Genomic DNA, 13,224 nt, shown 5'->3' with positions numbered 1-13,224 from the left:
TGTTGGAGCGGGTCCAGAGGAGGGCCACAAAAATGATCTGGGGGCTGGAGCACCTCTCCTATGAGGACAGGCTGAGAGAGTTGGGCTTGTTCAGCCTGGAGAAGAGAAGGCTGCGGGGAGACCTGATTGTGGCCTTTCAGTACCTAAAGGGGGCCTATAGGAAAGATGGGGACAATCTTTTTAGTAGGGCCAGCTGTGACAGGACAAGGGGTAATGGTTTTAAACTAAACCAGGGTGGGTTTAGACTAGATATAAGGAAGAAGTTCTTTACAATGAGGGTGGTGAAACACTGGAACGGGTTGCCCGGAGAGGTGGTGGAGGCCCCATCCCTGGAAACATTCAAGGCCAGGTTGGACGGGGCTCTGAGCGGCCTGATCTGGTTAGCGGTGTCCCTGCTCCTGCAGGGGGGTTGGACTAGATGACCTCTAGGGGTCCCTTCCAACCCGAAACATTCTATGATTCTATGATTCTATGAAAGCAACACTTCTGATCTGGGATATCTATATGCTAATGTTGCAGTGGAAGAACTGTGTGTTTATCTTAGGTGAAAAATAGCATTCTTCATCAAAAATCATGACGTAAGAGGCAGAATAGAGTTATTCAACCTGTGGTAATTTGAGCAAGACAAATATTAACATTTCTGGGGTTTAGTGTTTCTTAAATAAACTTCTGATTTATTTTTTTTCTTACAGCAGTGCTTAATCTCAGCCTGGATTTTGTAAATTGCTTGAACAGAGAGTTCAGGTAGTGGTGCTGTACCTTGCAAATACACTGTTAAAATAACTGGTTGCTTTTTTGTCTTGAGAAATACTTGAAGAAAGCTTAGGCCAATCCACAGATTTCAGTTTATTTTGCAGGGTTATGCAGGTTTATGCTGTACTTTGTCATTTTATAGAAATTTTCTCTAGTATAGTGTTTTCTGAAGTGCCTTTTACTCTTGGCTAGTTCTGAAGCCTTTTCAGATTAGTTGAGTTTTCAGTGCCCTCCAAATTTTTATCAGCCTTTTGTATATAGCATTCTTAATATAAATCCACAGCATAATACATATTTAGCATGTTCCACAGTCCACGTCAAGTACTCCTGAGTACAAATTATGCAGAGTATTCTTAGAACTTAAGCAGAGAACATACCCATAAATTCTGAAAACAAGGTGCAAGAGCTCAGTCTTGTAACTGTGTGGCCTTTGCTACCCTTTTATATTGGTTTGGAATCAGTCAGGGAATTCGCATTTTGTAAAAGAATGTTTATAGCCACCTATTATAATTGCTTTCTAAAAAGGCAATTAACGGCTGTAAGTAAAATGTAACATTTAGCAAACTATGAAATCACATTATAAATACTCCAGTCTGCAAAAGTATTGATTTATCCCAGCAGAAAGGAGTAGCAGCTAGCCAGGTTCTGTGTTTATTAGGTCTGTGTGCTGTTCAGAAGGGACAGGTGAGGAAGGAGGGGTGCCAGGTTGTCCTCTACATCAAGAAATGAACAGCTTGAAGAGCTGTCCCTGAAGAATAGCCACAAGCAGGTAGAAAGCTTATGGGTAAGAATTAGAGACTGAGGCAGCAAAGGGAACCTTGTGGTTGATGTCTACTACAGGCCGCCTGGTCACAGGGAGCCTATTGACAAAGCCTCCTTCCTCCAGCTATAGGAGGCTTCGCACTTGCAGGCTCTTGTCCTGCTGGGGGACTTCAACCACCACGACATCTGCTGGAAAAGTAGCACAGTGAGCTGTAGGCAATCCAGGACACTCCTGGAGTGCATTGAGGATAACTTCTTAGGCCAGGTAATAGACAGTCCTACCAGAGGGGATGTGATACTGGACCTGATGGTCACCAACACAAGTGAGCTTATCAGTGATGTCAAGATTGGAGGCAGCTTGGGCTGCAGTGATCACACACAGGTGGAGTTCACAGTCCTGAGGGATATGGGTCAGGTGAAGAGTAAAGTCAGGACCCTGAATTTTAGGAAAGCAGAATTTCAGCTGTTCAAGGAGTTGGGTCAACAGGACCCTGTGGGAAACTGCCCTCGGGGCAAGGGAGTAGAACAGAGCTGGCAGATCCTTAAGGATGCCTTCCATAGGGTACAAGAGCTCTTGATCCCCAGGTGTAAGAAGTCAGGAAAGGAAGGCAAGAGACCAGCATGGCTGAGTTGAGACCTGCTGGTCAAACTAAAGGGCCAAGAAGGAAATGCACAGGCAGTGAAAGCAGGGACAGGTATCGTGGGAAGAGTATAGGGACCCTGCCAGGTTGTGTAGGGATGGGGTCAGGAAGGCCAAGGTGCAGCTGGAGCTGAACCTGTCAAGGGATGCAAAAAATAATAATAAGGGCTTCTACAGGCATGTCAGCCAGAAAAGGAAGGTCAAACAAAGTGTATCTCACTTGTTACCCATTTGCCAGTAGCGTTCATCGATGGATGAAGAGGAGACAGAAGTACTCAACAACTTCTTTGCTTCAGTCTTCCGTGGCAACCTCTCCTCCCACACCTCTTGAGTGGATGGACCACAAGGCAGGGACTGGGGGAGCAAAGTCCCTCACACTGTGAGAGAAGATCAGGTTCACGACCACCTGAGGAACCTGAACATACACAAGTGTATGGGACCTGACGAGATGCATCCCAGAGTCCTGAGGAAATTGGCTGATGTAGTTGCCAAGCCACTCTCCAGGACAGTTGAAAAGTCATGGCAATCAGGTGAAGTCTCCGGTGGCTGGAAAAAGGGAAACATTGCACCCATTTTTAAAGAGGGTAGAAAAGAGGACCCTGGGAACTACTGACCTGTCAGCCTCACCTCTGCCTGGGAAGGTCATGGAACAGATCCTCCTAGAAGCTGTGCTAAGGGACATGGAGGACAGGGAGGTGATTCGTGACAGCCAGTGTGGCTTCACCAAGGGCAAGTCTTGTCTGACCAACCTAGTGGCCTTCTATGATGGTGTGACTACATCAGTGGACAAGGGAAGACCTACTGATGTCATCTATCTGGACTTCTGTCAGGCCTTTGACACAGTCCCCCACAACATCCTTCTTTCTAAATTGGAAAGTGTTGGATCTGATGGGTGGACTGTTCGGTAGATAAGGAATTTCCTGGATGGTCGCATCCAGAGGGTAGTGGTCAAGAGCTCAGTATTCTGATGGAGATCAGTGACAAGTGATGTCCCTCAGGGGTCCGTATTAGGACCAGTAATGTTTAATAACTTCATCAATGACATAGACAGTGGGATTGAGTGCACCCTCAGCAAGTTTGCAGGTGACACCAAGCTGAGTGGTGCAGTTGACAGGCCTGAGGGAGGGGTGCTATTCAGAGGGACCTGGACAAGCTTGAGACATGGGCCTGTGTGAACCTCATGAGGTTCAAGAAAGTCAAGTACAAGGTCCTGCACCTGGGTCAGGGCAACCCCTTGTATCAACATAGGCTGGGGGATGAAGGGATTGAGAGCAGCCCTACAGAGAAGGACTTGGGGGTACTGGTGGATGGAAAGCTGTGTGCACTCACAGCCCAGAAGGCCAACTGTGTCCTGGGCTGCATCAAAAGAAGTGTGGCCAGCAGGTCAAGGGAGGGGATTCTGCCCCTCTACTCTGCTCTGGTGAGACCCCACCTGGAGCACTGCATCCAGCTCTGTGGTCCTCAGCACAGGAAAGACATGGACCTGTTGGAGTGGGTCCAGAGGAGAACAACAAAAATGATCAGAGGGATGGAGCACCTGTCTTAGGAGGAAAGGCTGGGAGAGTTGGGGTTGTTCAGCCTGGAGAAGAGAGCTCTGGGAGACCTTATTGTGGCCTTTCAATTCTTAAAGAGGGACTGTAAGAAAGATGGGGACAGAGTTTTTAGTGTTTAGTTTGTTGTGATAGGACAAGGGTTAATGGTTTTAAACTGAAAGAGGGTAGATTCAGACTAGATATAAGGAAGAAATTCTTTACTGTGAAGGTGGTGAGATACTGGAACAGGTTGCCCAGAGAAGTTGTGGATGCCCTATCCCTGGCAACATTCAAGGCCAGGTTGGATGGGGCTCTGAGCAGCCTGATCTAGTTAAAGATGTCACTGTTCATTGCAGGGGGCTGGAATAGATGACCTTTAAAGGTCCCTTCTAAATGAGACTATTCTATGATTCTATTTGTCCTTTACTGGATTAATCTGAATTAAATTAAAGCATCTTGTGTTAATTCTAAGCCGGAGAGAAACATTAAAAAACCACACGTACTATTTTGCATATTGGAAAGCTAATGTTACAATAATGAAAGCACCATAAATTAGTGATCTATTCTTAGCAAGAATTGCAGCAAAACTGTATTTTGTGCACTAACAGAGAATATTAGATTCTTATTTTTTTTAATCTTGAAATTTTTGAATAGTGCAGGATATTTAAATAAATGCTACTTTGTTTATTCTTGTTCTTTGTGAATTCTTTAATATTCATTTTGAATTAAGTTTTGAGAATAGTCTGTTCTTTTTAATTCTGTACTCAATTATTTCCAGTGTATTTAGATCTGGTGTTTGTAAATATAGTACCTGTGGCATAGCATATGTACCTATTTGATCAACAAATCACTATTTTATAAACATATTTGTGCATAGGCAATATAGTAAAAACTGAGGGGTTCTGAGTTAGTAATGGTTTTGCTAGAGAATTCATAAAACCTTTGTATGTAATGGTCCAAATCTACTTCACAGTCAGTCTGTTTTCCACTTTGTTTAATAGCCTATGGCATAAATTGAAGTTAATTATTTGGGCTGACAGGTAACTCTGCTTTCTGTCTGCTTGCAGAGACTCTCGGAGGCAAAGATGGAGCTGAGAAGAAAAGATCAATCTCTGCGTCAGCTCAATAGACTTCTTACCCAGCTGGAGCAGGACAAGCGTCGACTGAAAGAGAGCATCCATGATGTAGAGAGTGCCCTCTGCATGGCAGTGAAGTGAGCGCTGGGACCTTGGGGAGATCACTTAAAACGGACAAAAGATCAATTTTTACTTTCATGCACAGGGTTTTAGCCCTAGCTAATGTAGTGCTAGAAAACAAAAGTACATCTGTCTCTCTTTGAAATTCAGTGATAGTCTTCTAAAAAGAAAACTGATAGTTCAAGATACTAGATGGTATGTTTTCTGTAGTTACAATAGTGCTCCAAATTCTGGGTCCTGAAATAGCATGGGCATTTTTGTTTGCTAATTATCTTACTGATTTTACAACATCTCTTTGGCAGATCTGTAACACTCTGTTTATTTAAGAAATGATTGCATATTTTCTCTATTTCCATGGCATCTTTTATAGAGAGACGCAATTTATTCATAATAAATACAGAAATGTCAGCTAGGTGACAAGTCTTAGCTGCCAAAGGGGCTGAAACCCACTTTGGACCTAGTCTTGTCTATGGAACAGGATAGATCTTTCAGCTGATTTTAGAGACTTTTGGATTTAGACATAAAACCCATGCCTTTTTATACCATAACCTGGAGAGTGGAAGAAAATGTTCTTGAAAAGATTGGTAGTCAAAAGGTATTCCATTGATTTGAATGAGATTATTACTAACCTCTTACAGTCATATAGTCATATAAAAAGACAAGTCCTTGCAGACTCTGTTACTCTTACTGTAGTATAGACTTTGAATATTGTTGGTCCATGGCTAAGATTTTAAAAAATTTAATTTAAAATTAAAATTTCTCATTATACGTGGGATACATTTGACCTCTGAAGAGTAGTAGCTTAGAAGCTTTAAGGGTTTTATGCACAAGTGAAATAATGTAATTAATAGAGTTATCAAGGAAATGTTTAACAAGCTAATTAAAATGACAAATATTATTTAGTATGAGTGTACTAAAGCAGATGTGACCTGAAGAAGGATTTGTTTTGGAAAGCTTGCCCCTTTTCACCCTGCCCCAACCTATTTTACGCACTCTAGTAAAGATCATTCCCTGTGGTCCTCCTTATATTCAGAAAAGGTTATGTTAACGTGAAGTGGTTTTAAAATTGGTTTTATTTCTGTATATAGTAGTTTAATATTGACAAAGAAAAAACCCATACCAACTCTTCATAACAAATGTCTCTTTTTCTCTTCGGAACACAGAAGCAAAGTAGGTGAAATAGACTTTACTTTTGTCCAGAAAATCTTATTTTAATACTTCTTCCATAACCTGAGCAATTGTAAGCAATGCATCGGTGTTTTTCAGGTTCTTTCCTTATCTTTTGTACAGCTTTAAAGGATAGCGAGATGGCTGGCTCTTTCTGATAACGGCTATCCTGATTTTCTTGCAGTGGTGGCCAGCAGTTCTGTTCCACTTCCCTCCACAGAGTAGGAAGCAATATTAATAAAGGTGTCTGATAACAGTGGACATGACAGAAATTTAGTAGCCTTTTGGTCGTTTCACTGCTAGATGAAAACTTTCTATCAAACCTTCACCCCAGCTATTGTGTAAAAGATGATGTAAAACATCTTCCTCATGTCTGTACTACATTTCTGGATGATAATCCTAAAGGATAGTTCTGTGATCCAATTCCCGTTTCACTCACAGCTGTAGGAGTTGATGAATATATGAAATAACGATGGAATTAAATGTGGATCCTAGCATGTAGGTGTGCAATAGATTAATTTTTTAAACATTTTTCCTAGGTGCTATAAACAAATATTACCAGACTTTTATTTTAAGATACTATTTAAGATAATAAATCAACCATAGTCAGAGGGCTTTCTGTTCACAAAAATCCGAACCTGGCAACCACCTATTAACCTAATAATCTAAACATACTTTCCTGTTTATGATGAACTCCTGAGAATATGTGAGGAACAGAGTGACTTCTATGTCAGTAACTAACTTAGAAATTAATTGTGTTGAATGGGCTGACTAGAACTGGTGTCACCCAGACGAATAGCAGTCACTACATAAATGAGGCCAGCAGAGAAGGTGAACAGCATGTCCCCCTGGTAAGTCAAGTCCAAAGAAAGGCAGGATCCTGAAAAGAGAAAAACCTGTATGGTAGCTTTACTAGGAGTGTAAAATCCAATCCTACTTTTCTGGACAACTTCATGTATTTGCTGTTAGGATAGCATGAATCAAGAAACGAGGAAGCAGCGGTCATTCCAGGCAGAGCAATACCATGGTTTTGACTTCTGTTTTAGGAACTGTAAGAGCTCAGACAAAATATTCACATAGCTGGCAAGGTAAAAGAAAGTTCTAGAATATTAAGGTGTATCAGCTCTTCTGGCATAGATTCCATTTGATTTCCTATGGTATTGTTCCTATGTTGTTGCTCATGCTATCCTGTTGTCCTTAGTTATATGGTATTAGGCAACTTTCATTCCATTTCTGTCAATGCAGCACATGAGACCAAGTTTCTTTATGGCAGCATAACTCATCAAAGCTGTCTGTCTTACTAAAGCCCTAATCTACAAGGCATAGGATAGGATCGTTGACTGGACTTCTTTTGGAAAAGGACCAGTGGAATGTTCAGGTTTAGAGAAGAAGAAGACTTACATGTATATAAGTACATTGTTGTTAGGCCCATATAACTGATGAAGAACATAGAATTTGTCAGTGTTTTCCAGTACGAGAATGTAATTTCTTCTTGCTAGAGCCTGGACTCCATTCAACATGCCCTTTTTATCCAAGACAGCAGATTTCTTCTCCAAGAATATGATAATTGTTCATTGATACGCCTATAAATACAGCTAGTTTAACTGCTTATCCACAACAGAAGCATCTTTCATATGGAAACATGCCAAATAGTAGTCCATGAACTATTATTTAGGGTTTGTATTTGAGATCTAAAAAGGAGAGATACAAACATAACAGTTTGAGTTATCAACAATTATTTTTAAAGACATGATGGTTGCAAAGTAGCAGAAAATTAATTTCTATGTCAGTAGACCTTCAGTTCTATTAACTACTGTGGTGTTTTTTTTTTCTCTTGTAATAGAGACAAAGAATTGATTATTAGAAATATGAAATCTGTGGAAGCCACTCTTCATAAGGTAAGAATTTGAAGTGTTCCCTCTGCATCTGTATTTCCAAATACATTGAGGTTTTACAACTGCTTGTTCTCAGGGAAGGAGGGAAGTAGAAGCTGTTGCAAAGCAACTTCCTTTCCTTAGAGTTTAAGTTTCTACTGTCAACTTCTTTCATCTCCAAAAGCTAGTAATATTTAATGAAATAAAATACAATTTACAGTAGTACACAGACATTTTTAATATAAAGCTTACTACAAAATTCATCTTCCTTCCCTCAGTCTCTAAGCACTATTTCTAGTTATCAAGTGAAGACTATTGATCATCCAAACAATTCATAATCACTGCTGAGTTAACTGTCTCTACTGAGTAAGGCAGAGGTCATCTGGTGAGGTCACATACATGATGGCCATAAGACATCTGGCCTTGTGCGTGCTACTTTAATCTTTGATACACGATAAATAAAATAAGGAAAGAGAGCAAGTATTTAGCTCTAATCAAAAGCTTCCATGATATTTTTTAAAACCTTTTTTCAAATTGATTAATAATCTTAAGTTGTCTCTTTGACTTGTACTGGTTTGTCCTGGTATAGTATTCTTTGGAGGTGCAGCAAAGCTGCATGTACTAATTATTTGGGAGAAAGGACTGTTTTGAACTGTAGCTGTAGTGACTGATTGTTTTATAACTGTTTTTAGTTCAGAGCAGCACAGAGCAAAATAAGTGTTTTTATTACCTTAGAGTGTTCATTTCCCTTATCACATCTTGAATTCCCAGCAACATGGGAATCTATTCCTTATTTTAGTTTCTGTGTTTACCAAAATGGGTGTTAATTTAATTTTCATATACCTTTTTCAAGTTTCTCTTTCCTTTAATGTTCATAAAAAGGGACAGTGCCTAAACTCTGTGTTTTAGCTGCAGCAAACTGTGCTGGAAGGTGATGTCTTCATTTGTGTCCCCATCTTCTTCATACTGGCTTCTTTTAAGCTTGGGAAATCTATGTAATGCAGGAAGTGCTGTGTTTTTAGAGTGGCATGTACATGTAGTGTCCTTGGCCTTGAGAATTTATTGTTCTGGATTGCAAGTTTATATTTTGATTGAGAAAGCAGTGCTGCATACTCACAAGGATTGAAATGTTTGGGGAGAGGTTATAGGGAAGGTCACATGCTTAGTAGTGATTGTCCTGATGCAGTGAATGAATTGAGAAAATGCCGTATTTCTTTGAGAATTTTAGTTATCACATCTGCTGCTTAGTTCTTGATGTACATAGTTGTTAGGCCCAAATAGCTTATTATTGGGTAGCAGAGTAATTTATGCTTTCTGGTTTGTCAACCTAAAGTCTAAAAAGAATTGATTGCAAATCATTCATAATTTGACATATCATTTCTCATAGAAGAACAAAGAGAAATTATTGATCTTTGTTTGGGAAATATCTGAAATGTAAACCCTACATCATAATGGTAGCTAATTATCTAACATTAATGAATGTGGCTTATGTGTAAACCATCAAGTTTACACTGTTGTTCTTAAAGGTTTTCTCACACAGTGAAAAATGAGAACATGGTGAAATAGATGAAATACTAGTAAAGGAATCACAAGCCTGTCTTTTCCCCCATTGAAATTCTGGGAAATGCTTTTGTTTTCAAAAAAGGAATCAAAATAAAATGGATAAAGTTCAGAATCATCTGGAGTTGAACAAGTATTATTATTAGCTGCAGATACATTTATGGGAGTTTGAAATTGAACAGTGTGGTATTTCTACATTGATGTATTCATGAGCAAATATCCACAAAATTCCACTGCATCACTTGCAGGATCTGTGTTATCAATGCATAATGCTAAATTTTTGCCTGTAGAGCTCAGAGGGATTTTACAGACATCCTTAGTAATCTTAGTTAGACTCAGGATAAGACAGTATACACTGATATCCATTAAAGCAACTTCACTCTTTTCTGTACTCTCACTACAAGAAATCCAGAAGGCAGCAATGTAGGTACTAGATCATCTGCCTTTGGGTATACTTGGGTGTCATATTCAGCAAACAAAGCAAGAAGCAGCAGAGCTGAGGGATACAATCTCCATGCGTGCTTCTAATACAGCTCTAAGCAAGGGATCATTTACAACACTTACTGCCCCCACTGTGACTGGATGGAAAACCTAGTATCATACATTTGGCTTTGTCAACAAGAGCTTGGGCATGCTTGTGCCTAGAATGATTCTTTTAAGACCATTTCAGAGCCATCTTTTAAAATCACCCTGAGTATTTGTGAAATATAAATGTTGAAGAACTTGAGCATGTGATATGGCTGAGAGAAAATATTTTTAGCAGCTAGTTCCATACCCTTCATAACCTGCAAGATGTTCTTTAGAAGGCTATTTTTTGTCTTATCCTGGGTCTTGTCATGTTAGCTATCTTCATCTGACTCATGGAGCTGGATTATTTGCACAAGAGTTCCTGGTACCATTAAAATAAGAGCTCTTTCTTAGTTTTATACCATCTAAATATTGAAGACAAATATACAAGTGCAAAGTGAATGTTTTACCAAATTTAAAGACAAAAAAATCACCAAGGGCAAACAAAGGACCTCAAGAAGATTTTGGTTTGGTTCAGTTTTCAGGTAATAGCTGTGTTTTTTTTTTAAATCTACATTTGGAAAACAGACGCAATTTTTGTTTTCTTCCTTAGAATTTATTAGATAGCCTTAAGCTAAAAAACTTAGCAAAATAGAACAGGTTTAAGCATTGGCTGCTTAGAGAACTTGTGTCCATGAACAATTCCTTTAAAAAAAAAGAATAAAAAAAAGCCCAACATAAGATGCAAAATGGTAACCAGCCCTACAGAGTTTTTACTCTCAGAAGTAAAATTCTGAGAGTAAAGCTCTCAGAAGAAATTCCATCTACTTAAAGTTCAAACATAAAGAGTTTTCTTAAAAAGTTTTCTCATCAAGAGAAAAAGCATTTAAGTAAGTCTCATCATTTTAAAACCCATCTGCAGTCCTTTTTTAATGTATGAAAAAGAAATGATTTCTTGAAACACCTTCCTCAAAAATATGTTGAGAAGTTATTTTTGTTATAAATATACCTTGTTATACTGGTTGATAAACTGTATTTCATTATTAATTTCTCCTGTACTTTTTACTATCATGTTTGCATAAACAGAGTAAGAGACATTAAATCTGTTAATTTTATACAACTAGATTCTTTAGGACATGTAGTTAATCACTTAGTTATGGTAATCCCATCAGTGGAAGAAATAATTTTACAGTATCTCCGCGAAAATCTTCAGCCTTCCGTTTGTATTGCTTCTCAGTTTGAGTGCTTGTGGTGGGTTAGCCTTGGCCAGCAGCCAGGCGCCCATCCAGCCGCGCTGTCACTCCCCCTCAGCAGGACAGGGGGACAAAATAGGATGAGAAAGCATGTGCGTTAGCATATAGACGGGGGGATTGTGTACGAGTTACAGTCACGGGTAAAACAGAGTTGACTTGGAGAAAACTATTTTAATTTATTTATTAGAATAGATATGATAGTAAGAAACAAAGACAAAGAGCTTCCTGCCTTTTAGGTTCAACTTGACTCCTCTGCCCTTGGGGCACGAGGGGCAGGGCATTGCAGTCAGTCCATAACAACTCCTCTCTGCTGCTTCTTCCTCCTCACGCTGTTTCCCTGTTCCAGCGTGGGCTCTCCACACAGGCTGCAGTCCTTCAGGAACACCTCCTCCAGCGCAGGCTCTCCATGGACCTCAGTTCCTTCAGGAACCATCCACCTGCTCTGGCACGGGGTCCTGCATGGGCTACGGGGTGGACATGTGCTCCAGCATGGCCCTCTCCATGGGCTGCAGGGAAATACCCGATCCGGTGCCTCAAGCACTTCCCCCCCCCGCCTCCCCCTCCCTTTCCTTCTTCTTCTCTGACTTTGGTATTTGCAAGGCTGTTTCTCAGTCTTTTTATTCCCTCCTCCTCTGCCTGTGTGGTGGGTTTTGCCCTTATTTAAACACATTTTCACAATGGGGCACCATCTTGGCTGTGGGGCTCAGCCTGGCCCTGCAGTGGGGTCGGTTGGAGCCGGCTGGAACACGGGGCAGTCCTGGCCTCCCCTCACAGGGGCCGCCCCCCAGGCGCCTGAGCCCTGCACCCAGTACGGTGCTGTAACTGCCTCTTCTTCAGCCTCCCTAAATCCCTCTTCTCTAAACTCTGCCTGCGCAAAACACCACCATGGGAAGTCATCCCAGTGAGTCAAACTGTACAGAGACAGAAAATTGTTTCTGTTTCCCCTTGTGCTCTTAACTATTGAAGTCTTGACAAGCTTTATGGGCTGACAGAGTTTTCAGCCTGTCCCAGCCATGGCTGCTTAGGTTTTGGCCATTTTAACAGGTTAATAAAATACCACGTTTTCACAAGCTTAGACTGTTACCCACTATGCTGTAAGGCTGATGAGCTGTGATAATGAGTCAGTAAAACACACAAAAAAACCTCCCTAAAAAAATCTTTTTCCCAATACCGGTTGGCAGCCCAGTCAGTCTGACATTTTGGGACAGTTCAGGGATCAAAGCACCTAACCAGTGTGCTCCTTTCCTTTTGGCACTTGGTCAGAAAAATTCTTCATCCACTTCTGTAATGCACTTCATTTCTGCTGATTGGAAGGTTCCTACACCAGCTGGCAGAAGAGCTTCCATGCAGACCTGTCAGCAGTCGTGCCTTGAAGTCCTTCCGCCGTTGTGTTTCATTGCCTCACTGCTGCTCCCCTCCCACCCCTGTTGTCTTCTCTGAAATGTCCCTAAACTGGCTATGCATGACATTTGGGCCCCACAGTTCTATCAGTTGAAAGAAATGTGAACACTGTACAATCCATCCTGTCACATACTTGTAAAATACAAAAGTTTAATGATGTTTTTAATACAGGACAAAGAAACAGTTGAAGATGGGGTGAGGCCATAGAAGACTTGAGAATTAGTAACGTTGTAGCATTAGATTGTGATTTCTGGTGTGGTCCATAGCAACAAAATGCATTTCCTTATGGCGGTTGTTTTATGGCCTGTAAGAAATTAATGCACAACAGGTTTAAGTCCATATACAAGTGACTACATCAGTAAAAACACTCAGTGTAAGTGGCATTAATTGTTAGTTTCAGCAAGAAGACCACAAATTGATCAGGCCTTGAAAAAACAGAACAGTTATGAGGCTTAAGTTAGCTGCCACAATCAGACTTCAATAGATGTGACCCGATGCTTTTAGGTGTACTGAACAGCCACATTTCTCTGAGTTAACTGGGATCTGTAGTCTATCATAGTATTTAGTTACCTCAGTAAG

The 13,224-nt window shown here is 40.5% G+C and overlaps 1 protein-coding gene across 13 annotated transcripts in view; it reads left to right on the top strand.

Moving 5' to 3' along the window:
• CCDC171 (coiled-coil domain containing 171) overlaps positions 1-13,224 on the top strand; it is a 165,807-nt gene that overhangs the window by 101,230 nt on the left and 51,353 nt on the right. For 10 of the 13 annotated variants that reach the window (XM_035895589.1, XM_035895600.1, XM_035895592.1 and 7 more), the window contains 2 exons: positions 4,755-4,900; positions 7,894-7,948. In XM_035895589.1, the coding sequence (XP_035751482.1) occupies positions 4,755-4,900; positions 7,894-7,948 (201 nt within the window). Of the gene's footprint in view, positions 1-692; positions 745-2,393; positions 2,607-4,754; positions 4,901-7,893; positions 7,949-8,833; positions 9,235-13,224 lie in introns of those variants that run through there. The other 3 variants (XM_035895593.1, XM_035895599.1, XM_035895598.1) reach the window with 3 other exon arrangements.

This window comes from Egretta garzetta, unplaced genomic scaffold (assembly GCF_000687185.1).
Source record: "Egretta garzetta isolate BGI_Z169 unplaced genomic scaffold, ASM68718v1 scaffold175, whole genome shotgun sequence".
NCBI lineage: Eukaryota > Metazoa > Chordata > Aves > Pelecaniformes > Ardeidae > Egretta > Egretta garzetta.
The sequence above is the reverse complement of the archived record's forward strand: the minus strand, read 5'-3'. Positions and strand labels throughout refer to the sequence as shown.